The 27348-nt window shown below is 46.4% G+C and overlaps 1 protein-coding gene across 5 annotated transcripts in view; it reads left to right on the top strand.

Annotated features, from left to right (window-relative positions):
• The window catches only part of WASHC1 (WASH complex subunit 1), a 47897-nt gene that overhangs the window by 18474 nt on the left and 2075 nt on the right, over nt 1-27348 (top strand). For 3 of the 5 annotated variants that reach the window (XM_037390720.1, XM_037390721.1, XM_037390718.1), the window contains 9 exons: nt 15558-15669; nt 16379-16525; nt 21451-21587; nt 22516-22651; nt 23770-23974; nt 24468-24632; nt 24990-25148; nt 25795-25863; nt 26420-27198. In XM_037390720.1, coding sequence (XP_037246617.1) covers nt 15558-15669; nt 16379-16525; nt 21451-21587; nt 22516-22651; nt 23770-23974; nt 24468-24632; nt 24990-25148; nt 25795-25863; nt 26420-26571 — 1282 coding nt within the window. In that variant the 3' untranslated portion in view covers nt 26572-27198. Of the gene's footprint in view, nt 1-15538; nt 15670-16378; nt 16526-21450; nt 21588-22515; nt 22652-23769; nt 23975-24467; nt 24633-24989; nt 25149-25794; nt 25864-26419; nt 27199-27348 lie in introns of those variants that run through there. The other 2 variants (XM_037390719.1, XM_037390722.1) reach the window with 2 other exon arrangements.

The following is a 27348-nucleotide window of genomic DNA, read 5'->3' as shown; positions in this document are numbered from 1 at the left end:
CTTGTGAGCTAATTCTCTCCCTGGCCCTTAAAGACAGACTGCCTGAAAAAGTAGGAAGTGTGAGATGCATCTACCTATGCAAGTGCAATTCAGTAGCTAGAAAAATACCCAGCAGAATATGCATTGCGGCTTGACCATCCTGAAGCCTGAATGTGTTCCTTCCTCTGGACAACTTTCATTCTGCTTTTGCAATTCTGTTCCCAGAAGGAGGATTTGCTGCTTCTCAAAGGGTGAAGGAGTGATATACCAAAAGAGAACAGAGGGAGGCAAGGTTGCTGTTTTCAGTAAAGGAGGGCTTTGCTTTGAAGTTACTTGGTTTATTTTCTTTGTTTGGTCATGAACAAGGGGAAATTGCACCTTAGCTTCTAGAGGATTGATTAGGGCAATGCCAATCATCTGGAACAGGGACGTTGCTGTCTACAACTGTGAGAGTCGGATTTCCTGAAGAGATGTGTCCCAGAAAAATCTGTGATAAATCTTAATACACTTAATAAAAATGAGTTCTTGATAACAGAGGAACTTCTTGCTGTGCAGACTCTGCTCATACAGCAGAACTTTGCATCTTGAAGAAGATCATTAAACAAAAAACATCTGAGCCACTATGAACTGCATGTGATTGGACTTCTGACTTAATTGTCTTTGCTTTTTGTTCATATTTTCATGTGTCTGTAGGCTAAAATCAATTTACGACCATCTATAGACTCCCTGTGGCTCAGCAAAACTTTTCTAAAACATTTGAAGAGATAAGATTTGAATGTGGGACATGGCACATGTGTTAGTTACCATTCTTTATTATTTGAAAGCTGTGTTCCATAACAGATGAAGCCAGTTTCAAAATCATCTACGGAATTAAAGCCTGTAGCAGCAAGAGGCAAAAGAAACAAATGTTAGACCTGTTTGTATAGGTAAGAAGTAATTATCTCTATAAACATTGCTTTCTTTCATCGAGGATTATTTTAAAGTACAGTCAATTTGAGGACAGAGCTGTGACTAAGTGGAAGGATGGATTACTTTGTATACCCCCCAACTGCTACAAATTGGTTTAAACTTTTATCAAGATATCTAGTAACAAAAAGTACAGCTATGTAATTAACCCTGCTTTTACTGTTTGAAGAAGTGGAAGCCCAACAGAACCTCTTTTCTATTGACAAGATGTAACTTTTTGCTTACTGAACTGTTTCTGGACTGAAAAGGCAATGTGTGAATAGCCCAGAGCCCATGCAATTCCAGTGAAATAGCCTTTTTTGAAGCTGAGTGCAGCAGGGTCTGAACCAGCTGTTGCTTGTGAAGGCTTATGGAGTTCAGAAATACTGATGCATTATGCAGTGAGGCTTTAAATGGCTGATAGTTGTAATATCCTGGATATGTTACTTTCATGCTCTAGAAATAATAGTAGTGATGATGTATCCATAATGGTCTAAAAGTATGTGAGAATTCCACACTGAACCCTAAAGCAGGCTATTCTACATAGCAAGAGCACTGAGAGCCCTTTGAGAAAGAAGTAAAAAAAAAGTGGGAGAAGGTGGAAGTGGTGGTGATCTGTCCTCCTTACCACATGCCAAAAAGATTTGTTCCAGTGAGCAATGCAAGTCTTCACAATGGGACCAAGCATCCACCTTTGCATGTTTATTTTCAGTTAATTCTGAAGCCAGAGCTGTGTGGGCATGTCGACACCTTTTCTAGGCTCATCTCTTGAGTGTTGTTTCAGGGTTTCTACCCAATTCAGACAGATGTTAACATGAGTATCGCTTGTATGTGGTGTTCAGAAATGTTTGGGGGTGCCTTAAAGGTGGCATTGGGTTGGAGGTAGGCAGCAGTTTAGCGAGAGCATGGTGGGAAGGTGTGGTAGGGAAATGAGTTTTAGAGAGCAGGGGTGAACGAGTTGGGCTACAGTGCAGCTCTGGCTGTTTTAGCACCACGGCTGTTAGCAATCCCACGGTAGGTTAGTGGGATGTCAGTGTCAATCCAGGGTCCAGGCGGTGACCTGGGCCTTGAGGGCTTCCTGGAGAGCAGAGGTGGGACTGATCTCCCAGCCACACCTGTGAGTGACTAATGCAAAGAGGTCTCATGGCGTCAGTCCTTTAGCATGGGAGTGTTACATGTGCTTCCTTAATGTCTTCCCATAGTTGTGGTGCCCTGAGAAGGTTCTCCAGGGGAACTCTGAAATTCTGCTAAATAAACTTTCTTTCTTTGAAGTACACTGGATGGCTGTGGGTTGGGAGGATTCAGATTCACTTGATGGGACATACAGTGGCTGAGATTTTGTCCAGCAGTGTCTATAAACTACTAGGGCAGGAGGTGGCTATTAATTAACAGATATTTGGAAAAGGTTTTATGCACTTCCCCATCCAGAGAGTAATTCCTTCCCTCCCATACACCACCACCTTTGGCCCATACACCAAGTGGCTGTGGCTGTTACTCTCTGGAAATACCCAAGGAGGAGCAGATCATAACAAGTCATTGTGTGCCTCACAACAAAAGAGATGTTCCCTTTTTTCTAGTTTCTTAGCCCACAAATTTGAAATACTATCAGATTCTCCCACTCCCACTGTTGTTGACACAATTGCTATGTCATTCTTTTCTTACACGAAGTGATAGCTCTACCTTCTCAACCAGCTTCAGATGCTGGACTCTTACACTTGTGTTGGAGTAATTTTCTGTTCCTGTGGATGAGTTTTGTCTACTCAGTCAGCCCTGGAGGAAGAGATGAAAATAAGTCACTTTGTTTTACAGGCATGACTTCCATCAGCGATCTAGTGTGGAGAAAACTGTCTGGAAAATAACACTGAGTGGCTTGAAATGTGTATTACAGGCTCCCTCCTATGTAAGTTGGGGTGTGCACACTGAAGGGACTTGTGAGAGGGAACACCAGTGCCAAAGGACTGTTCTTCACACTTGACTGGCGGATTAAATTCTCTTTCCATGGTCATCCTTCCTGACTAGCTGTGGTGCTGTTGCTGGGCTTTTCCAAATGGGGTAGGTGAGAATTTGGGTATAAATGCAACAATTAAGACAGAGCAGTGCTTTTGGAGACAGCAGATCCATTTGCAGATGCTAATGAAGGAATTCTTGGTTTTCTTCCATCTAAATCCTCCAGACAATCATTTTACTGAGGGAATCTACCATGCTATGCCATTTAGGGAGGGGAGGGGATAGAAATTATTTTTGGAGCCAGGAGTGAAGGATTTGGTTGGTAAAGTGTGTTGAAGAGAAACCCCAGGTGGGAAATTTAGTATCTTCTGAGTTGGATTCCATTCTTAATTTATCCAAGAATATGATCCTTGTTCTGGATTAAGATAAATTTTAAAATGCAAATACCTGGTTTTATTTTACTTCTAGGACTTTTATTTTAGATCTACCATCAAAGCTGAGTAAGAAGACATGCTTGATGGACTTAAGAGGCATAATAGAAAATTCCTTTTAGATGAGGAGGTAGTGCTGTTGTACTTCTGCTCTGTGCTAGTGCAGCAGGAAAAGCCTTTCCGATTATCTATGAAATACATATAACATGCCAGTCGTGCCAGTAGCTCAGCACCAAGAAACTAGAAAGTTCATGGTCTCCACAGTTCAGTTCTGTCACTTTGGCTCAATGACTGGGTTTCTTTGGTTTTGTTTCCACAATACTTTTTTTTTTAAGTAGCATCCTGGGTTTTCTTGATTCCAGAACAAATTCAGACTTTGTGTGACTTTTTTGAGGGAGGGAATGTGAGAAGCTCCCAACTCCTGTTGAGTTACTGAGCACCAGGCAGAGTTTTCTTTGTTCTTTCTAGCACATGTATGATTTGGGGGGGGGGGGGGGGGGGGGGGGCGGGACGGGGCGGGACGGGACGGGACGACAGACACAAACCACTCCACAGCCAGAATCATGCCCTTCATTACTTCATGCTTACTTTTAGCTGGGATGAAGGGTTTATGTGCTACTTGAGGCATTGGTCCATGAGAACGTTTGTTGTGCGAGTATGTCACAGGGTGAGTGGTTAAGCTATTAAAATTTGTGAATTTATGATCCAGGCAGTTTTGGGCTAGGGAAGGACGTTTGAAAAGTATACTGTACAAGTTTTTTCTGGTATTATTGCAAAGCTGCTTTTTCCATTTTTAATGACTATTTGCAAGTCACTGTATGGGGAAGATGAGTTTTTAAAGGTCAGTGAGGAAAATTAAATTGTATGTCTAGAACTGCTCTAAAGGTGATACCTGATCACTGATGTGCCACAGACTGTTTTATTGAAATGACAGACCAGCTGTCAGTCCAAGCAGAGGCATCTGCTCTTTGATGCTGTTAAAAAAAAAATCTCTGCCTGACGCCCAAAGTTTTTTTGGGAAAAGTAACTCAGATTCCCTCAAGAAAGTAAGAAAGTGCTGTAATCACTCAGGAAAGGTGTTAGATGGATAATGTGTCATAAAGAGTTACTCTCATTTGTTGAAGAAGCACTTATGCTCAAATTAGCTTGTTGATGGGCATATCATAGAAGGTGCCTTTTGAGATTTGAGTGTCACTGCAATTGATTGTAGGAAAATGAATAAGTAACACTAAACAACCTCTGTTTCTGAAGAGCAAATATTGTGAAATAAAAAGCTCCATTTGCAAAAAAAATGGAACAAGATCTTCCCTTTAAGAGAAGCAGCCCCGTCTTAAAAGAGAAGGAAGTTCAAATTAGAAGCATGGGTGAGAGGAGGAAAAGATGTAGCTAGCTATGAGGTTTTGTAACTAGAAAAAGGCTGTTAACTGTTTCTGAGAAAGTGTATCTTATATGGGTGGGCTTGTTTTCATTGTAGCAAAATTTGCGGGAGATCTTGGGAATTGACATAGGTCCTCCTGTGATGCTGAGGAGGATCATTGCTGTACTGAAGCAGCGAGTGGCAATGTTTGTATGGTCAGAAGTATGTAATTGAAGGAAAAGTGGAAGATAGTAAAAGAAATTTGATTGAGTTGTAAACTGTTGAAAGTACAGTGGTCACTGCAGCAAATATGATGATTAGAAACACAGTATTGAAAGCAAAACAAAACAACCTGGATATTCCAAGTCATCCTTCAAAAGCTGGTAACCAGATATCCGATGACAACCTCATTAGGTTCAGGACAAAGTGAGGAAAGACCACAGAGGCAGACTCCTATTATGTGGCGGAAGTCAGAAAGGAACTAAGAGTTACAAGAAGAGATAAAATGCAGTTGTCTTTGAGGGTTTCACTGTTGATGAAACAGATTGCTTTATGATAGCAAGTCTTTTTTCTTGGTTAGGCTTTCCTTCTCCTGAATATTGTTCCAATTGTTCAGGACAGCTGGTTTTATAGAGACTGATTTTAGTTAGTGACTGTTGTGTGAGTACTGGCTTGTAAATAATAGCTCTTGAGTATCTGTTATGGAGGAGGGGACTGAAGGGTTCAACTGGTAGCACACTAGTCAAATTCTGTGTGATTGCCATCAGTTACTGGGAAGTGGGGAAAATTCAAAGTCAATGCAGAAACCTTTACCTTCAAACTATGTCTTAAATACGGGCAGAGGATATGTTTTGGATCCAGAGAAAGAAGCCGTGTAGGAGAGAATAGTCAATGTTTTGCATCAGTGCTTGCTGGCTGTAGTTTATTCTAGAGACTGGCAGTGGGATGGATTGGTGATGGGGAAGCACCAAAGAGTGTAGAAATACTTGCACAGGAGGTCTTAAATGCAGTAAAAGTGAAAATTAAACAACTACTGAAATGTAGGTGTTAACTCCCATGAATTAAAGCAAAAATTATTCAAACTAGTGAATGAAGGACTGAAAATCCAGTCTGCTGGAATGTACTGTGAATTTCCTGAGATTTCCTTTGTCATGGGGGACAAATGATTCCACTTGTGGTTTCACAAGCAACCGAGACTTAATTAAGGCTTGGAAATTGCTTAGAGATCTTTGAGTGAAAAGCTATGAAGTTCTAATGGTATTTGATTAAATGCAAAGAAAAGCAGTGCTTTCCTTGGAGAATGGTTAGAGTTTGAAGTTCTATCACAAGGAATCATTTTCCGCTCGGGAGGTGGTTGTGTTTTGATCAGCATTCTTATTCTTGGTGACAATGGCTTGTTTTGGTAGCAGAGATAAGCAGACTAGGAACAGCATTTGTGCTATGTGCCATGTTGATGTAAAAAGCCTCCATCTCAGCGAATGAGCAGGAGCTCAGCTTACCTGGTACGTTCAGCTTTACATTAGGGCAAGCTGCTTATTAGAACCTTTAGGGATATTCAATAAATCAAGTAAATCTTATCACACGTGCACAGTTGAGTGCTACATACCTTGGTCAAGAGAACTGATTCATAACCACTTGGAAGGTGTGGGGGAAAGCCAGGAATAAAGAGGGACTTCCTGATCTCCTGCTATAAATCAGGCTGTCCTCTTGTCTGGAGCATGGAGTTGATGTGGGCTGCCTTGCCAGTGGGGAGGAAGGCTCTACAAGTGTCATGCTTTATTCCCACATTATCATGGCGATATACCGAGGCATCTTTGGCTCAAGTGAGGCACAGGCTAAAAGGGCAGGGGAGGCTCCGTGTCAGTGCTAGTCTCCTGCTGTTGCTGCCTTCAGGTGAAGCTCAGAAGAAACATAAGCTGGTGGCTTATGCATTTGTTTTGTAACCCCAGCTGGGAGAAGGCACAGATCAGACATTTAAATCCAGGCTGATCTGTCTCCTGTGACTACTGCTGATAGGAAACGCAGAGTGTAATGTTGATTAAGGGTGAGTTGTATAACAGAAGCGTTGTTTGTGTAGAATCAGACACAGTGCCCAAATGAAGGCTAAGGGGGAGTTTCTTCTACACTCGGTGATCCAGAGGAATCTGAGACCTTTTTAAAGGCATTAGCTCTCCTTGCCCCCAGATATAGTTCACCACAGGGTCACCTCCACTGCTTATGTTACCTGTGATTCTGTGTAGTAATACACATTTTCTGTTCAGTGTGGACAGGGAGGAAGATCTTTGGCTATTCTAAGAAAGGAGTTTTGATGGGAGAAAGAGAAACCTAATGTTTGTGTACAGAGTTGATTAATGTAAGGTTACAGGGTGCCAAAACACCTTCTCAAGCTATCTGCCAAATGAGATCCATAGCTTCAAGCAACATGGAAAGAAAATTTACTTCTGACAGTCTTGTAAAATTCTGTCCAAATAGGATTGCCTTCTTTTCAAAAATGATTTAAAAAAACCCAAAACACAACCACTTAAGGCTGGCTATTACTACAGAAGATTGAGCTTCAGTGAGTAAATACTTGTGAGAATTCTGTAAGGATGAGTGAAGACTCTATAGATAACAAACCAGTTACTAGTACGTTACTAGTAACTTTTACTAGTTACATTATTAGTATTAGTTACTACAACACCTCTCCTATGAGGAAAGGCTGAAACAGGGGGGGTTGTTCAGCCTGCAGAAGAGAAGGCTCCTGGGAGACCTTATTGCAACCTTTCAGTACTTGAAGGGGGCTTGTAGGAAAGATGGGGACAAACATTTTAGTATGGCCTGTTGTGATGGAACAAGGGGCAGTGGTTTTAAACTATGAGAGGGTAGATTTAGGCTAGATATAAGGAAGCCATTTTTTACAGTGAGGGTGGTGAAACACTGAAACAGGTTGCCCAGAGCGGTAGCAGATGCCCCATCCCTGGAAACATTCAAGGTCAGGTTGGATGGGGCTCTGAGCAACCTGATCTAGTTGAAGATGTCCCTGCTTATTGCAGGGGGGTTGGACTAGACAACCTTTGAAAGGTCCATTTCAACCCAAACTATTCTGTGATTCTACGATTTTATACTTACAGCATCTGCTGCCTAAGATCTTGAGACTGTTCCTGTGGCTGCTGCTCTGGGTAGCAGTTCCGTGGTGGTGGTCATTATCTGCCCCAACACTGCCAGCAAAGGAGCTCAAAAGGTCACTGACAAAACTCTAGCAGTACTGGTAGAAGAACCAGTTTTTTCCCATGACTTCTTTTAGAGCATCCTTCTCAAAAGTTGTCACCGTGATGGTGTAGAACTGTTGTGTTTATATATCTTAACACTATTAATGGAGAAGTAGTTTGATCAAAAGTAGCCTGTATAGTTTAAATAGAAGAGCTAATAGTGTAATTTATTTGCAAACAGACTTTCTACTTAGTATATAGAGACCTTTCACTTAGTAGTAGATATTTCTTCTAAAAAAAGTAAAGCGTGTCTGCTTTCAGATCAGTCAGTGGTGGGAGGCAAGTAAAAAGGTTGGAAGGTTAAAGAAGAACTTATTTGTGACCTTTTTTTTTTTTTTTTTTTTTTTTTTGCATGGGCGGGGAGAAAAAATAAAAAAGATAAGCTGCTTTTTTGGGGAGGAGAACAAGCTACAAGGGAAGAGGGAGGAGGTTGCTGTGATGATAGGTCAAAATTCTAAGTTTCCAGTTTTACATAAACTTAATTCACAGTAGCAAGAGCACCTTGTGAAATGAGAGATTAAAAATCAAAACGAAATTATTTTTGTGTGAGAACATGACCTGTGGAGAGTGATGTATGCCAGATCCTGCTGAGGATAACCTGGCAACCTTGATCACCCTCTAATCTGCAAAGCCATTCAGCATCACAGGAGCGGGGCAATATGTGAATGCTGAAACACCTGCAAATCAGGCTCGAGGAGCAATCAAAGTGTGATAAACATTAATTAGTATAATACCCAAACCCTTAATGGAGGAAGGAACGTTGATTACACTGTCTCACTTGGGATTTCTTTCTGTCAGAGATGGTGTATGATGACAGTTTCTGATTACACTTACTCAGACATGAAGTAAGACTTTTAAAACTGTTTAAATATGGAGAGAGAAGAGCAGAAAGCAAACAAGTTGATCTTTCTTTGAGTGGTTAAAATACTTTTAAAAAGTATTTGGCTTTTTATGAAAGCATGCTTTTTTGCTTTTTGCCTTGCAAACTTCTGGGGTGAATTCGCTTGGTGAACTGGCTTTGAGTGCTTCCCTGGTTCACTGTAAACCGCAATGTCTTAGCAGCCTTTCCTTTTGCTCTCTCCATCTTGATCCTGCTATGTTGCCAGCTGCTGGGGCAGAGACACTGCATGGGAGGGGGGCAAGTGGGGCTTGGGCTTCTCACAGTCTGTTTTTGACTGTGCTGGTCATTGCTGCATGGATTCTGAGCTGGCCCACTGCAGTGTGTAGGAACATCCACATGCGGTGAGGCTGTTTGTAAAGCACACTCTAATGCCTCATAAAACATTATTCTTTGTTAGCCAGCCAGAACATGCTTAGATATTCTAGCCTAGCTCTCTAGGCCTGCTTCAGTCTAGTGGATTGTGCATCAAAGCCTTGAGTTATGGGTACCAGGGGCAATGCATTGATGTTTCCCCATCACTTCAGCAGCCTGAGGAGCCATAAAAGCCCATGGTCTTTTTTCATGATTCTTGGACAAATTAAAACTTGAAATTGAGATTTTCTTTTCTCCGCAGCATACAAGTAGAAGAGAACAGTGATGTGTCTCTGGGTCTCAGGAAGGAAGTGGGTGAGGAAGGGCCTCAGTAGCCTGAGGAGAAAGGTGGACATTTAGCTCTCCCAGCATGACCTTCTGCTGCTGCTTTCATCATGGGATGTTGTCTCCCCTCCCCTGGGAGGTAGTCTCTTCTCACCTCAGCAGTGGTTCTCTCACTTTTGGAAAGCCACTGAAACATGTCCTAGAGGTTTAGTGGTATCATTCATGAGTAATGGTATCATGCTGGTTTTGGCACTGGTGCTGTGGAAAGATGAATGGCAGCCAGCACTGTTGTCTTCTCTTGTTAACCTGCTCCAGCACCAGCCACTTGGAGAGTCTGGGGACGTAATAAAATACAAAACCATAAACTCCATCCCTTCTAATTCATGCCTTCTGCAGTAAGGGAGGAATTTAATAAAAGCATGCTTTATTGAAAAAAGCAACTTGACTTTTAGGCAAAAAGCCAAGGGTTTACAGAACAAATTTACTGTACGTACCCTGAAGTTTAGAACAACAATGCCAAGCATCCCCCCGCTATCTCTCAGGACTGGAGCTTGAGCTGGGAGGAGACCAGAAGCCTGACTTGCTGTGGTGTATACAGTCCTCATTTAAGGAAAAAGTAATTTAATACTTTGGCTGCCTTATTCTCCTGTGCAACTTCATTTTTCATTCTGCTCCATAATGTTCTTTCTTCTTGGTTGATTGCTTACTTTTGTACTTCAGACATGAAATTGAAGTTCTTTGGTATTCTAGAGATGTTTGCTCCCAGCCTCTGCTTCCTCGCCTTTCTTCTTCACCTTGGTGGGGAGCTTGCTTCTTCTCTGTCCCACTTCCCGAATTTTGTCATCCCTGTCACTTTGGGGTGTTGTGTACCGTCAACATAGACAGCAAAGGGTCTCCTGCTGCTGTGATGCTTCCTTCTAGCTCAGTTCTATCATGCTACGCTAGCTTTCTGGGAATGTCAGCCTGTCTTTAAACCTGCTCGGATTTTAAACTTTTTTTTTTTCTGATGCTGTCTGATACCTAGCAAATATAAATTACAAAAATCACAATTCTTTTTTGGCACTGTGGCGTGCTTGGAGACCCTCGTAGAAATACAGTAGTATTGCCACTGCTGAGAACTGAGAGGCAGTGTCCATTGTCCTGGATTCGTAATGCCTCAAATATTTTTCCTGTGTGAGTAAGAGAGCAGTTATATTTACCCCTTAAGCAGACAGAGATGCAGCAGAAGAGATCTTTCAGTAGCTGCCTGAATGTGAGTGTTATCAAAGGAGTTATAAGGAAATAATGTGATCTGCACTCTGTGGCTGCAAATGGGACAGAGGATACGGGGCTAGTGAAGGAGGCAGTGAGGTGGGAAGAAGTATTCCTGGGACCTGCTGTGGGTGTTGGAGAGAATTGCCTCTCTCTGGAAGGTTGTCTCTCATCCGGCAGGATGAGGGCTTTATGAGAAAGGAGAAACAAGATCTACATTGGGTGTAAGGTGCAGGGGGTTTAACTGCAAAAAGATTTCAGAGGGACAAGAGAAAGTGAAAGCTCGAATCAAAGCAGCAGAAAGATTGGCTTTAATATCTGCTTAGATCAAAAATAAAAATCTGTATGGATTAAGAGATAATCCACTAGACAGATTTAATCTGCCACATGTATTCCTTCCCCAAAGAAAAGCATTGGGAGGGGAAGGTTGGTTTGGCTCAGTGCTCAGGATTTGAAAGCAGGTGATGTATTCTCCTTTCTTCAGCAGGCTCCCTTTTCACTTGTCCCAAAGCTTGCATCCTGCCCAAAGGGAGAGGCTGTTGCTGTACATCTCCTGCTTCTTTGCAACTCTAAAGTCACATTGGATCTAACTGAAGGGGTTTCTGAAGCAGAAAAGAGCACCAAGAGCAAAATAACACAGAAATGACTAATAGGATAAGCACAGGGTAGGTTCAGATGCTGATGGTGGTTTTGGCTGGCTGAGCGCAGGGTTCTGAGGGGCAGTAATGGGTCATTTTATTAACACTTACCCCTCCTGTTCTGATTGCAGTTGCCTTTCAAACAAACACCACTCAGTAACACGCTCCTCCTCAAATGAATATTGAGGTCTGAATGCCACCTTGCTTCAAACACTTTGCCCTTGAAACCCTCTCTATCCCTTCCTGTTTCCTTTCTTTACAAACACCAGTTGAATCCATGGGGTAAGTCCAGTTTTCACAGCAGTAGAAATACTAGTTGTTTGAGTTAATTGAACATGGGGGGAGGGGGGTTTACCATGTAATTTTCCAGTATCGATATGGTATATTGTCTTTTTTGACTAACATATGCAACCGTATCTTGAACTGTACGGGCATAACAGTCATGCACTTCTAGGAGCCTGTACATGTGATGGAATTTGGATTAGTTGGATTGAGGGAGTTTAATATTTTTTTCCATCGTTATCTTGCTCAGCAACAAATGAATTAATTCTGTAGACTGGTGTGTATTCCTTCTGTGTTGCAGGTCTGCATCTACACCGCCTCAGGTGAAGGTTTTTGGCAGATCTCCTAAGGTCAGTGGGATTTGGCCTGTCAAATCCTAGAGTTAGGGGATCATGGGAAAGTACAGGGTGCCTCAGAGCAGATGCCGTCATGGTTTGAAACACCCAAGCTGGCACTGGACAGCTTCCCCAGCTTGTGCTGGGAGCAGGCCATCTGCCAGATACTGTCCTTTTATGGGTGAATGTAATTGCCCAGTTATATTTGGTGGGCAGTAGGGATGGATCAAGCTGTAGAAGTCTTCCCTCGTTCCCTTCTGGATGCACCATTACTGTTGCAGCTAGGACACAGTAATTGCCAGTCATGTTCTGTTTTTAGGGACGCTTCTCTTTTAGAAGAGGTTCCAGCAAACCTTAAATGAGAGAGATGTAGATGTGTACAGCACGGTAGGCTGAGAGGTGCTTTGCTTTCTGTTCTTCCTCTGGTGTTGTTAATACTTAGCTGTTAATACTTAGCACCAAGAAGCGCTTTGTAATAGCCCATGCACTACCTGTGTTTGGTGAGGGTGTAAAGGGAGCTGTGGCACCCTTCCTTTCCTAAACTGAGTGTCTTAGAGGATGGATGTTAAATGTGGAAGTCGTTAAGGGTGAAAGGTAAGGATAATTGGGATTCCTCAAAAGCTCCTTTGCTGCTTCATAGCTAGCAAAAGAGTGAGTGTGGGAGCGGAGAGGAAGAAGTTGATACCTGGTGAAGCACTGGGGATAACGTGGGGCAGTGAGGGAAGCATTTGACTGCCTCACTTGACCCACTCACATCCATGGAAAGGGAGGACAATGGTTCCTGGTTTCCAGGACTGAGCTTGCACAACTTAACATTTCCTTCTGGGAGAGAAACATGTGCCTTGTCAGCCCCTGAGAATTGTGTCTGGAAGTCAGCAGGGTGCTATCTAAAAGGCAGTCGATATCTTGCTTTTATTTGGAGCTTCAGGAAGGCTTTGTTGAGTTCTTCTAGGAGAGCGGTCTGCTCACAGGTGAGAGGGAAAATTGCATCATTGATTTGAGGGAGAGTGGCCAAGCAGAAATAAATGACCAATTTTTTCAGCTTTGAAGGAAGTGAAAATAGTCAGATGCCCCCAGGAGCAGTACTGGAAATAGTGTCCATCAATACAATTATGAAACATCTGGAAAAGAGGTGAACTGTGAGGTGGGAAAATTTGCTGGGGAGACCAGTTAGAGAAGACTTAGGTCTTTCAGAGGTGTCTCACACTTCTAACAAAACAAGGCAATGGGACAGCCCTACGACACATGAAATTTGCTGCAGACAAGCGCTAGGAAATGCACACTGAAAGGAGCAAAAGAAACTACTTTGAGAACCTATCAAGTGTGTAAGTGATGTGGACTTACTCCACTGAGACAGGGGGAGGGTGTGGGAAGGAAATCATGAACAGATTTGTACTTAGTGTTGGTACAAAATACAAGCTGTTAGTCTGTGTTTAAAATAAAAGGATGAGGAAATGGAGGATATTTCCGAGAGGGAGAATCTCATGAGGTTCAGTTTTGCTCATCTCCCACTCCAGAAAGAACAAAGCAGAAACAGGCTGTGTGCTCTCCTGCTGTCTGCATGAGGAAGGATTTTCATGCCTCCAGGAAGAGGGGAGCACGGCTGTAAACAAGTGTCAGAAACACTTAAAACTGTTCAGAGAAAGAAGTGAGGTTCTTTCAGAGTGATACCAGGTGAATAAGCTGCTTGTACTTGCTGGTTTTTTCACTGCCTACAATGCAGGGGGGGCTTTAGTGGAGTCCATTTCTGTACTGTAATAGGGAATGTGCTGCACAGAGTGAAAATGCTTCAAAAGGTGGGTTTGGTACAGTTTGAGAATGAGAATCACGGTTCACTGCTGATGTCAAATTTGTTACTAAAAGAAGTTATACAGAGTGGAAATAAAGCATGGGAACTCTCTACTCAAAAACAAAGAGGGACTTCTGATGAAATTTAAAGGCAATACTTGAGCCTGATTTTTACAGGCACAAAATGATCCGATGGAACTCATTACTACAAAACATTGCTGAAGTGGAGTGCTCTCTCTCCTAATGGGTTGCATAGCCATAAAAATTTTCTTTGCTGGCTTCTTCAGAGGAGTGAAGATTCAGAACAATTTTCAGCTTTTGAGCTTGAAGCCAGGGAGAACCCGCTAGTTATGCATGGGGATGAAGGTCTCTTCTGAGAAGGTGACTGCATAGTTACCTGTAGCTGATGCCCGATCCCGATGTCCCTCCTAGCCTCTGGTTGAACCTGTGTGACAATTTCTGCAGCATGGTAGTGACTGTGCGTGATGTCCTGGCAGTTTCAGTCATGCCCCTGGCTGCAACGTATCTGCTATAAGGTGCGAAAGGAATGTGTCTTAAGTGGTGAACGAAGAGGTACTTAACCAGTGACCACTATCCCCTGCTGCCACAGAGGCTTTTCAACTCAGTCTCAAAGCATTTTGATGCTGATCTAGTGTCAGGGTTTAACCCCAGGTGGCAATTAAGCACCACACAGCTGCTCGCTGACTCTCGTGCCAGCAGGATGTGGGAGAAAGAGGAATTGGGAGGGTGAAAGTGACAGCACTCATGGGTTGACTGTTCAATAATTGAGATAAAATCAAATTAAATTAATTTAAAAAACATTGTAATGAAAAGGAAAATAAACTTAAAAAGAGAGAAATAAACCCCAAGAAGGACAAGTTATGCAAATGAAAAACAATTGCTCACCACCAACTGACTGCTGCCCAGCCAGACCCAGAGCAGCAGCCCCTGGCCAGCTTTCCCTCTAGTTTATATGCTGAACATGACATCATGTGGCGTGGAATATCCCTTTGGTCACTTGGGGTCAGCTGTCCCGGCTGTGTCCCCTCCCAGCTCCTTGTGGCCCCTCAGCCCGCTCGCTGGAGGGTGGGTGAGAGGCAGAAAAGGTCTTGACTCTACAGGCACTGCTCAGCATCTCTGTATTATGAACACTGTTTCCAGCACAAATCCAAAACATAGCCCCATACTAGCTAATGCAAAGAAAATTAACTCTTATCCCAGACAAAACCAGCACATCTAGTTATGCAAAAATTACGCAGGTTAGCGTGCTTTATTGCACCAAATGAGGACCTAATGTTGTTTAACTGATACGGAAACCAAATCACAAAGCTGTGAAGCAAATGGAAGAAGTTGTGCAACAAACTGCTTGTATAGTAGAGGACAGGATAAGCCTCATGAGTCCTGACCTCTGCTCACTAGAATGTGTTGCCTTTCATTTGTAACAAGTCATTTTTATTAAAAATATGTTGGCAGTTGATAACTGGCTGTGGCTTTCTTGTCAGCAGTACCTGCAGAGAGGCATAGGGTTTGTGGTAGTCTGGTGTCAAAAATGCTGCAGCTCTCCATCTTTCTGCACTGTGCCTCAAACTGCTGCAGGAATGTTGTGCTGCGAGTCGTGGAGTAGATCTACCTTCATGTTGGAGTACATAAAGCTCTCAATGGGACCAAGACAAGCATATTTGAACCAGCGCTATTCTGCCCTGTGGAACAATCCAATCCACTGAGATTCACATCCTTCCCTGAGGGCCTGGGCACTGGCTGTTGCCAAAAAATCTCTGGCTCTGTATTCTTCATTTTTAGAAAGGTGCTTGCCTCCTAGGATCTCTCAGCGGGTGGAGGCCAGCCGGGCACAGCTTCAGGCGATCAGTGAGAGAGTCACACTCGCCCAAGCGAAGATTGAGAAGATAAAGGGCAGCAAGAAGGCTATTAAGGTAGTGACTTCAGTGAAGGCTGCACGGCCTCCCTTCTTTCTTCTGCCTTCTCTCTTTACTCCTGCTGTGAGCTCTGGAGAAGAGCAGGTGCTTGGCTGCTGTGGCTGCTGCACACTCACCTCTCCATGCCCTGCAGCTGAGCAGGGTTGTGATAAGAATCCCCTTCCTGGCTCAGCCAACTGATGATTTTTAGACCCATGACCCACACTGCTCCAGGCCTTATGAGGCCTGTATAGGTCACTGGCCCAGCTGCTTTCTGAGAAAGAAAAAGGGCATGCGCTGAGCGAAGCCCCACACCCTCACACTTCAGACTCATAGACACTTTGGCTATTTGAAAGCTGCTGCTAGAGAGCCTCCCCTTAGTGCATCTTAATCCCATTGAGCCACGTAAAACTGGTGAAAATCCTTCTTTCCCCATTCTTGCTCCATTTTATACATTATTGCCAACTCCCTTCCTGCCAGTGGAAGCCTTTTTGACAATGATCTCCTAGTACTTACACACAGAGAGAAGCTCTGGCGTTTCCCGTTTGAGAAGTGACAGCCCACGCGTGGCTGAGTCTGTGCAGATAGCCCTTAGGAGCCTGTTGACTCCAAGGCTGTCCATTCCCACTGGCAGCACAGATTGTGTGCTTACTCTACTCCATGTATTTCTCTATTGTAGGATCGCCTAGTTGTTAGGATTTTTTAGACCCTCCTTGTTTGTCCACAGGTATTTTCCAGTGCCAAGTATCCGGCCCCTGAACGGCTACAGGAGTACAGTTCAATTTTTGCTGGTGCAGAAGACCCAGCTAAACAGAAATGGCCAAGGCACAAGATTCAGAGCAAACACCGAATGCTGGATGAAAAAGCTCTGCAGGTAAGGAGGAGGAGAACAGACCTTGAGATGAACAAGCAAAGAGAAGCCAGGAGGCTGTTCATCTCTTTGGTGAAGTAGACCAGGGCTTAGGATATAGGCTGGGAGCAGAAAATCTTTTCAGCTTGGCCTGTGGGTGGGGGTATGTGAGATCAGGCTGGGAAGCTTGCGGAGCCACCAGTTTGGGAGGGCCATGTCAGGGTGGCTGAGTGCTCTGGGTGGTGGCTGCCAACTCTCCAGAGTAGTTTCATTTCCTGAAATGCTGCTGTGGGTGCTGCTGGCTGGGCTTTAGGCTTCAGCTATGCGTAGCAAGGCAGCTGGGATCAGGGTCATAACTGTTTGAAGAATAGTTTCTGAAGGCTGTAATATAAGTGATGATGAGAAGAGAAAGGTAAAAGTGCCTGTGAGTGTGTCATTAGAAAAAGGAGTCATTAGAGCATTTTTTTTGTCCCAGGAAAGCATCACGCTTAGGTATTATCTCTCCCTGGTTCCCAGCGAAGTTTTACATCTAGGTGAAGAAAGATGATTTTGGTTTTTTACATCTTCATTTGCACTTTGCTTCTCCTTTGCCTTGCATTCAGCTATTGTAGGTTGCAGGCCCTTCGGAGGGGCTGAATCTCTCAGCACCCAGCACAGCTGGGGCTTCCGTGTGTACCCATAGCACAGAAGTCTGCAGCTGGTGGTGTTGAAGGAGGTCCTGAAGTACTGAGTTCCCTTTTAGCCTGTGGATTTAGTGGCAGAGAGGGGCTTTCTTAAGGCGGTCTGAGGAGTGGTGGGTTTGGCAGGAAATGCTAGCAAAGGATTCTCCAACAATTTGGGTAAACATCCCTGGGCTGGAAGGAGAGGAGGAAGAACTGCTGCACTTGAAGTTTAAAAGTATGCGCTGAGCCAGGAGTAGCAGATGTGCTTTTCCTGGCTAGGTTAGGGATCAACCTGGCAATTTCCCTGCTCTCCACCCCTAAAGAGACTTCCTTCCTTTTCCTTGTGTGCCTTGGCCCAAGAATAAAGCTGCCACCGAGTAATTTATCATCTTAAACTTTCCTGAGTATTAATGGTGTTGAGACCTCACGCAGTGAGTTAGTTATGAATATTTCAGGCAGGCCTAGGAAGCAGGATTGCTGGCTGAATGGACAGCTGGCAAACCTGAGCAGGGCTCGTGCTTCCTTTGAGTTTAGGCAGTAGTACAGGGCAGAGCTGCCTGGGACCTGCTGCTGGCTGGCCAGGGGAGGCCAGCTGTGGTGTGCTGTCTGGCTGGTGGCCCCATTCCATCAGAGCATGGTGGGGGAGCAGAGGCAGGCAGTGAGTGGACAGGAAGGATACTCTTCCAGCCTGAAGGGCTGGTGCCAATGTACAGCCCCTTGCACAGGGAGGGGACTGAGAAGAGCATGAGCTGGTAAAAAGCAATGTCCTACAAAGAGCAAATGCTGTGCTCATTTGACTGGCCTGCTGGCTCCAGTAAGCTCTGCGTGCCCTTCCCCACAGCCCCTGCCATCTGCCTGTGATGCCACCACTTCCCTCTCCCAGACAGTCCCTGTACCATTGCCACGTTCTGCCTTTTGTGACCAAGGCTGTCATCACCACAGGGACTTCGCTGCCGGCCCTGGGGGATGTTTGTATTTGTTCTTCCCCTCCTGTGACCCATCTTTCGATCCTCCTTTGAGGTTAATGATCTTACTCTGGCTTTGCTGACCCTACCTCATGTGGTGGTCTTGTTACTCTTGCTCGATCAAGCTCACAGACACTAGCTCCTGCAGCTCTTCTGTGGCGTGGGGGGACGCTGCTGTGCTGGCGAGTAGCTGTCAGCTGATGGACAATGGAGGGGCCCTGTGCAGGCACCAGGAGCAGCTGGTGTGCTGAGTGGGGCTCGGAGCGGCCGAGCTCTGACCATGTTCCAGAAGGACAGGCCCTTCTCAGCCATAGCGGAGCACGGAGCCTGATGTGTCTTGCAGTAATGAAATGTGACAGAGGGAAGTCTAATGTTTGCATTTATGCCCTCCTCAATTATTCAGGGCTTTCAGCAGAGGCTCACTGCCTGTTTTCACTTCTAATAAAGGCCTCTTTGCTGGGAGCAGTTGAAGTGGCCTTTGGTAACTTCACTCACACACGCACATGCACACCCCACCAGGAAAGCAAGCTCTGCTCATGTCAGTTTGAGGGCATGTGGTGGCAGCCTGTACTCAATGTTTAGGGCTTGTGCTCTGGGGGGAAAGCAGCTGAGTTGGAAATGTGTGTGGTTCTGCAGTTTATTTAAAAACGCTTCCCTCCTGGGAAATTTTCCTTTCCCCCTCCACACCCCAAGTACGAGGACACTGTTCATGTTGGTAAGGTAAGCACTGATGGAAACGAAGTCTTTGTGCTAAGCCTGGAAAGTCACTTGCTTTGCACGTTGCTCTGGTAGCAGCTAAGCAGGGTCCAGCAGTGGGGCTTCTCAGGCGCTGGGCATTGCCTTTGCAGCGGGAGCTGTGTCTGGGTGCTGCAAGTGCCCCTCAGGAGGCTGGAAAATAGGGTGGGAGACATGGGTCTGCCTGGGCTTGGGAAGAGGTCCAAGCAAAAGTTACAGTCTGCTGCTGGAGTCACCGTATTAGTCTTCAAAAATGTCAGTAACTTGGTGTGTCCTTGTGAGTTCTGCCTCCCTCAGAGTCCACCATGGGCATGGGGAGACCAAACCAGGTTTTTGGCACTTGCTCATCTTCAAGTGCTTTTCGAGCTAGCCTCGGCACTCCATTGCCATGGGGGGAATGGGGTTTCTGGTGTATCACGCCAATTCCCTTTGTAATAGTGTGTGCTTAATTAAACTTAAGAGCTAGGGTGAATTTATATATTTTTAACGGTAGGCTCTTAGGGAGAAAAATGCCTGGAAATGCAGCATCCTTAGGGGTGTGATCCTGCCAGGTTCCAAACCCCAGGCTGGGGTGTTTGAGCATTCAAGCACCCCCCATGACTTCAGTATGTCGAGGCTGTGGAACCTTTGGCTTAAGTCCTTAACGTCTCTATAAGAAAACTAATCTTTCAATGGCATGTTACTTGTGGAATTCACAGTTGCAGGATATTATTGACAGTATGTAGGTGTTCTAAATTTCAAAACAGATCTAGGTACTTGAATAAGACTAGCACTTTGGTGGCATTTAAATTAGAAGGATTTTGTAGAGCCTCACGTTTCAGAGTAATATGCTTAGTCCTTTTATAACTGCCTTAGATGAGACTTAGAAGTAAATGTAGGTAATGGTTGGTTTCTCACTACACCCTTAAAGTGATGCACAGTCTTCCAGTGCTAATTGAAATCTACAAAGAGAGAATTAAAAGAATATATATGTATGACTTGAGGGCTAAGTGTGTGAATAGTTCTAGCAAAAACGTCAGTACTCCCTCATGCTTAAAAAATTAAACATTGGAAAATGAATATTAATGATCAAAAGAACCTTTATTTTTGACTCTTTGCTTCTACAGTCTCTAAAAAACAATTTATATATTTTTGCCTACTTGGTTCTGTAAAAATTCAGGATGTTTATTTGAGTGTATTTTTCACAAGTTGGAATGTATTATTTGGGGAGGGGGGAATTAAAACTTCTCAAGTCTTTTCTTAGAGCATTTTATAGACTCACAGCATCATACAAACTCTTAGTGGATTAACTGAGCTGTGACTAAGCCATTTCCCAGGATTTCTGGTTACTAAGTCCAGGACTGAAATTTCAATCAGCAGGAACTGCTTGTGCTGCTGAGATGTGGTCTTAAAACTGAACCAACGGTGGCCTCCATTTCCCCCATATAAGTACAAAGAGGGTAGAAGGACTCAGAGAATGGGATAAGAGCAGGGATGCGGGAAGTAGTGAGGCAGTAGGAAGCTGTGGACGGTATTTGCAGTGATCATCTTCTGGTGACAGAAGAAAACCACAAGAGTGTGGCCAATTATTTAGCCTGACAAGCTGTCCTGGTTAGTGCTCTGATTTCTTCTGGTATGAACACTTACGACCTCGTAGCTGCCAGACTGCTGCTTGTCCTAGTTTGTGAAGAAAGAACAGGAGCTGGGAAGGGGCTGAGGAGAGGTCTGGGGTGGAAGTTTATTCATCTCAGGCTGTTTCAGGGTCCAGGAGCTGATGCTTTTCCTCCCTCTACAGCAAAGTATGTTATGGGCACTGAGCTTCATTCCCCGGAGGATGTGGCAGTGGGCACTGTCACGCTAGCTGAAACACTGGTCTGATCTGGGATGGCAATTCCCATGCTTTATAAAAGTCAAGCAGTTCAGATATAATAAGTCCTTTTCTAAAGGGAGCTCTATATATTATGCATGAAGTTTTAGAACCAAGAAAGAGGAGATTTCAGTTCATTAGAGTTGAAAACTCCTGCAAATCCCTCAGGCTTTGCAAAACCATCTGGCACACGTTCCACCCTGCACGCTCCCTTCTGCCTGATCTCCTGCCTAGTGCAGGCACTCTGTTTTTATCTAACCTCTTTTTCCTTTGCCTTCCCTGCATACCCCACCGCTGGGATCACATTTCTTAAAACATCAACTCAAGGCAGCAGAGGGGAGGTAATAGAGATGTTTGGGGGACTCTGCGTGCATGAAAACATCTAGTAGTTGGAGACACTGTAACAAATGCCTTTTAGACTGCAGTGCTTGATCCCTGCCTCTGGCTGTAGATCCCGAGTGGTGGTTTTATTTTGGTGGATCCTTGCCACAGCAACACCTGTTCAATATGACCCATCTGTGGCACCAAAAGCAAATGCCTTGAGTCTGAACTGCTGAGATTCGCCTTGAGTGTGGGGTTGCAATGTTGTCTATGTGCTTCCTCGCTCAAAGGGAGGTGGAGAAGGAGCAGTAGGGTTCTCAGACCATGCAGTGGATTCAGCAGTGTCGGTTGTGGTGGCTGGGGAGAGATGTCTCAGCAGCTGTAGTTTTAGTGTCTTACCACCTGTTATCTGTCTTGCAGGAGAAGCTCAAGTACTTCCCTGTGTGCGTGAGCACAAAAGTTCACCAGGAGGATGACGCAGAAGAAGGCCTTGGCAGCCTCCCCAGGAACATCAGCTCCCTCAGCTCCCTACTGCTCTTCAACACCACTGAGAACCTGTGAGAGCTGGAGCAGTGCTGTGCTGCTTGCCTGCCCCTGCTTTTCCTCAGAGGAGCTTTCCCTTCCCTGGGGGCAGCAGTAACTGCCTGATTCCTGGGGGTCTTACATATCAGGCTCCTGACAGGGCAGTGTTTGGTACCTCTCCACTGGCTTCCAGCTAGCAACCCTTTCCTCCCTACTCTTTCCCTTGTGTGGAAGAGTTGTTTCGTCTGCATCTGATCCTCCACTCACCTGCTTTCAACCCAGTTTTGCACTTCCCTTCCCTGACTTAAGTTTTTCCTGTCATTCTCCTTTAATTTCTCTCCAGCCTTGAAAGCTGCCTTCACTTCTGCCCTTCTCTGCCCCATGTGCCAGCCTAGATACCGCCTCTTCTCCTGATGATTCCTCACAGCAACACTTCACCAATCTCGCTGCTTTAGTATCTCCACTCTTCAATGCAGTTCTCTTTCCTGTTGGGCTTTGCCTCCTGGTTCCTCCTTCTGCTCATATTGAAGAGCTTCTTTAAGCCCTTCTTGAGCTTTCAGCTGCTGAACCTTTTCTTTCTTCTCCTGAGCCATTGACTATTTCCACTTGCTTTCCTCCTGGACCTTGAGTGACAAGTCACCAGGAAAGACTGGTGTCCTGCTGCAGGCTGTAGGCCGGTTTCAGGCCAGGTGGTAGGGAGAGCTTGGTAATGATGGCAGTGCAGTGGGGCTTTGTTTTAGGATGGATGTGGAGGCTGCACTGGCAGGATGGGGAGTTGATTGCCTTCTGGTTATGGAAGGAAATGCAGGAAAATGGGGCTAAAAGACAGAAACTGCAAAGCCCAACATGTTCCACTTTTGTGAGTCAGGAGGTCTCCACCTCCGAGGCCTCCTTGGGTACACTGTTTCTTCTGGCCTTGGCTCTCGAGGTGGCATCACTGAAATACTCGTCCTCTACCCTTAGGTACAAGAAGTATGTTTTCCTGGATCCTCTGGCTGGAGCAGTGACCAAAACCCATGTTGCTCTGGAAACAGAGACAGAAGAGAAGCTCTTTGATGCTCCTCTTTCCATCACCAAAAGGGGACAGCTGGACCGACAGGTGAGATGCAGAGGATTGCGCTCGGTTCTGAGAGGAGAGGGCTCCTGTAGGGTGGAGAGGCTCCTGCAACTCATGGGATTGTAGAATATCATCTCACTTATCAGAAGGACCTTGCCTGGTTTTGTGCTTGAAGTCCTGGTGTGAGTTTGATGGGTGAGACAAAACCCTCAAGCTTGGCAGGTTTTTCTGCTCAAGCATTTGCTGAGTGGTGTGAGAAATGTGATACTGATTCGCCTTGCTGCTTGACATCAGGGCTGTAGAGGAGTTGTTTGGAGGCTCCATCACCTGATCAGCCCTCTTGTGCTAACTCCTGCGCCTCAAGAGGAGTCTGAGGGTGAGGTACCACTGCTAGAAGGTGCCTGGGAGGGGGTCTGATCCGTCATGCCTGCTGGTGCAAACAGAAGGGCCAGCCAGCCTGAGTGAAGGGTTTGTGCTTAACGTGGGCATGGGGCAGGCAGTGCACCAACCCATCTGCCCCAGCACATGGCTGGTCTTGTACTCGACATCTTTTAGAGGCCATACCTGGAGCTTTGCCGGTACGTGGTTGAATGTGTGGTTTGGGGCTGGGGAAAGGAGCCTGGAAGCCATTTGCTCATCCTGTTGGACCAGAGAAGATAGCAGGGTATACAGCAAACAAACTCACTCCTTTATTCACAGTGCACCTTCAGTACTGTTTTGCCAGTGTGTTAAACACAAAACCAAACCTCCGTAACTACTTGCTTGTGCTTCTCCTGCGTCTTAATCTCAGAAACTGTTCAGGCACCATTCTTTTCTGGAGGAGAAGGGGCAGGCTTATGTAGGCTCTAAAAGGTGGTTGCATGAGATGTTCAGGAGAAGAGAGTCCACCTGCAAGAAATGAGAACGAGTCCTGCAGCTCTTCCTCCTTCTGCAGCCTGCCTTTTCTGAGCCTGGCCTGCAGGAGATGGCCTCTGCATATGAGAAGCTGCCACAGGACAAGAGCACAGTTTTAGGGCTAGCTGATGAGCAGCCACTGTGCCAAGGTACACAAGCCGAGCTGTGACTGCCACCCAGGCTGTTGCCTGCACAGCCCCTGTTTGCCGCGAGGGAAAGCAAGTGCATAGTCACTGCCTTATCTTTTTGGTTTGGGTTTCTTTTAGGTAGCTGAAAATTACTTCTACGTGCCAGATCTGGGCCAGGTCCCCGAGATTGATGTGCCATCCTACCTGCCAGACCTACCTGGCATTGCCGCAGATCTCATGTACAGTGCTGATCTGGGCCCCGGCATCGCACCGTCTGCCCCTAGCAGTGCTATTCCAGAGCTGCCCACTTTCAACACTGAGTTGGCGGAGCCTTTGCAACCAGGTATTTCCAATTCCTGATCCCAGGACACTGTGAAAGAGGAAGGCAGGGCTTGCTAGAAGATGGAGACAAGGCAGAAAGTCCCTTGGCAGAGATTTTGTGTTGGATGTTGGAGATACCTCTGGCTTGTGCTTGGGCCCAAGTCAAAGCTGCAACCTGCTCAAGAACTGGCCAGACTTCCTGGGCCCCTTACATCCCTCACCTTCTGCATGGCTAGGGGTGAGAGAGCGTGCTGTGCGGGAACTGGCCTCGTGGCAGCCTGGTGGGATGCCCTTGTGCAAGTGGGATGCAGCTGAGGAGGGCAGAGTAGGGGAGTCTCAAACTGCCTTGGCCCTGCCTGCTGTTAAGAGATGCTGCACAGGGTGGGAGTGCTCTGCTGCACGGTGTGTGCTGAGGACTCTGATCTGTTGCCACTGCGGCATGCGGAGCTCTGAGCTGAAGCTGTCGGTGTGCTGTCCTCTGGGACTCTTCAGATGCAACTTCTTTCATCTTTCAGACCTTCAAGATGCTGAGCTACTGCCCCCTCCTCCACCACCACCTCCACCACCGCCTCCTGTTATGCCAACCACTGTGCCGCCACCACCGCCCCTGCCCCAGCCCACAGCCCTCTCTGAGCCAGCCCAGACAGCAAGCGAGGACAGCAGCAGTGCAGTGCCTGCAGGTAAGGGCTGGGCATCTCCACAGCTTCACCAGCAGAATCTGACTCCTTGGCTTCAGCCCATGTCCTTGGTTGGTTCCCTGTGGTTTCCCAGCCTCTCGGCAGAGCAGGGAGGCTGCGGTGGGAGGGCAAGCTGCCTCTGCCTGCCTGGGAGCTGCAAGCCTTCAGCTCCCCCTTGGCAGGGCTTTTGCTGGCTGGGCTGAGTGTAAGCCCATCACCGAGAGGTGCCTGGGCCTGGCTCACCGCCCTGAGCAGGCGCTGGCGGGGTATGGGAGCAGCCCTTTCCACAGGGATTTGGCTGGGCCTGTAGCTGGTGCACTGACCTATGGCTGCTGCTGCCTGTCCTTCCTGTCCCTGCAGCTTCAGTCCAGGGAGCCCCGAAGGAGGTTGTGAACCCCTCTACTGGGCGTGCCAGTCTCCTGGAGTCTATCCGCCAGGCTGGTGGCATTGGCAAGGCCAACCTCCGCAGTGTCAAGGAGAGGAAGCTGGAGAAGAAGAAGCAGAAGGAACAAGAACAAGGTGCTGAGGCTCTTCAGCGAACTGATCTTCCTTTCTCTCTGCCCCAGGCTGGGGAGGTGTGGGTCTGGGGGCAGACGGGCAAGCCAGGAGCACAGTGGACATACAGAGCAGAAAGGTGTTGTCCCTCCTCACAGGCTGGTGTGGGTCTCGGGTGTTTCCCATTCAGCCAAAGCTCCGTGAATTTGCTAAACCCCAGCGGCCAGAAGAGCATTCATGTTCTTGATGGAGACCCGCTTTGTCTCAGGGCACAGGTAGAAGTTTCACGTGTGCTGCATGGGGGCAGACACACAAAGAAAAACCCTTGGGCCAAAAGGGACAGGGCCGAGCCAGTTTGGTAGCTGCGGGGGGTGTGTGTGGAGGGATTGATGAGCTGGTTCAGCAGCATGAGACTGCAAATGCCTTGTCCCTCTTGCCCCTCAAGGAATTCTGCTCTTGGATCTCCCCAGAAGATGCCGTTACCCTGTGGTGCCTGGTGTTTTCCTGACCTGAAACTGGACTATTGGGGGAAAGATTAGGGGTATGATACAAGATTAGAAGTTTGGGGTTGTCTTTAAACTGAAGGTAGTATTGCAGGAGAATGCTTTCACTGTATTGCTGAGTTCAGACTGATGCTTCTTCTTGTCTGACTTGTTTTGCTCTGTTTCAGTGAGAGCTACAGGACAAGGTGGAGATCTGATGTCAGACCTCTTCAACAAACTGGTGCTGAGGCGCAAAGGTACTGTCCTGCAGGGTGGGCTGCTCCTTCCACCTAGGCAAGAGGGAGAGCACTTTCTGGCATCACCGTTGTATCAGCCATAGCCCTAGAAACAGGAACAGAGACACTTCCCTGAGTGTCTTTACAGAGGGTGAGCAGAGGAATCTCTGCCTCAAGTCCAGCTGGAGGCACAGGAGGAGGCTGTGTCTGAGGCAGAGGATGGACTCTGAAAGCTACCTGTGAGGAAGGGACAGCAGTGTCTTAATTCAGTGCTGGGGCAGCTTGGCCCCTCATCTGTGGGGGACCCGAGTTGCCCTGAGGCCTTAGCAGGTAGCCGGGGCACTTAGGGCCAGTGTCCCCCCTCGGCACTTGGCAGAGGAGGGCATGGACTTGCTCCGGTGGAGCTTTAGTTAAATGAGCCCATGAGGTAGGGTTGTGGCAGCATTTAAGCACGTTGCCTGTCACCTGGGTGCTGGGAGCTGGAGTACAAGGTGCAGTTTTCCCCCTCCCCTCTGCTAAGCGTCTGTGTTCTCTAGCCCCCAGGTGTCACTCACTGTTGATTTTCCTTCCCTCACAGGTATTTCAGGAAAAGGGCCAGGAGCCTCTGGAAATCCTGATGCTCCTGGAAGTCCAGCTGGTGCCTTTGCTCGTATGTCAGACTCAATACCACCCCTCCCACCCCCACAGCAGCCCGCGGGTGAGGAGGATGAGGATGACTGGGAGTCATAGAGAGGTCAGTTGAGCATCAGTGTAAATCCCAGGGCTCTTGAAATAAGCACCTTTGAGAGACACCAGCCTGCGGCAGTACCCTTGAGAGGGTGGGTACTGGCATGGCACGGGGATCCTGTAGTTTCTTTTTGAAGAGAAGCAGGAACAACAGGAGCCAACTGCTGCTGAAGTTCTCGTTACCAATGAGGGTTTCTGTTCTGCTCTGTGCTGTTCTCCACCCTAAATGCTACTGCATTCCACCTCAAATACTGCTGTGGCTCATGCTGGTGCAATAAATCCTGCCTCAGCTGGCAGGCAGTGGGGCAGCCTGTGCTTCAGAGGATCAGAACTAGCATTGCTCCTGATTTAAAGGGCCCTCAGTTTTTCCTATGTGACTGGTGATGACTGCAAAAGCATCTCTTGCAGGCAAACAGCCCTTGCCCGATTTGTCTCTGTGCTTGCTGAAGCTCCTGTTTGCTTGGTTGTTGCTAGAAGAGAGAACGTGTGTGTGTGTGTGTGTGTCCCCATCCCTTCACAGAGGTCTAATTCCTGGTGCCTCTGCACTCAATGGTTTCTTTCTCTACCTGGCTTATGGTAATTCTTTGCCTGTTGCTGTCAGAAAAATTTCAATAAAGTTGAAGGAAGCAGGTCCTTGCAGCCTTCACTTTCATAAAAGCAGGAAGCACGCTCAATTACGAGTGCATTAAGGGAAAGCCCAGCTGTCCATTCTCATCTCAGGCAGGGGCTAGCCTTACATCCCAGCACCACCAGCTGCTGCAGGGCTGCAGGGCATCAGCT

This window comes from Falco rusticolus, chromosome 5, assembly GCF_015220075.1.
Source record: "Falco rusticolus isolate bFalRus1 chromosome 5, bFalRus1.pri, whole genome shotgun sequence".
Lineage (NCBI taxonomy): Eukaryota > Metazoa > Chordata > Aves > Falconiformes > Falconidae > Falco > Falco rusticolus.
This window is presented reverse-complemented; position numbering and strand designations above follow the sequence as displayed.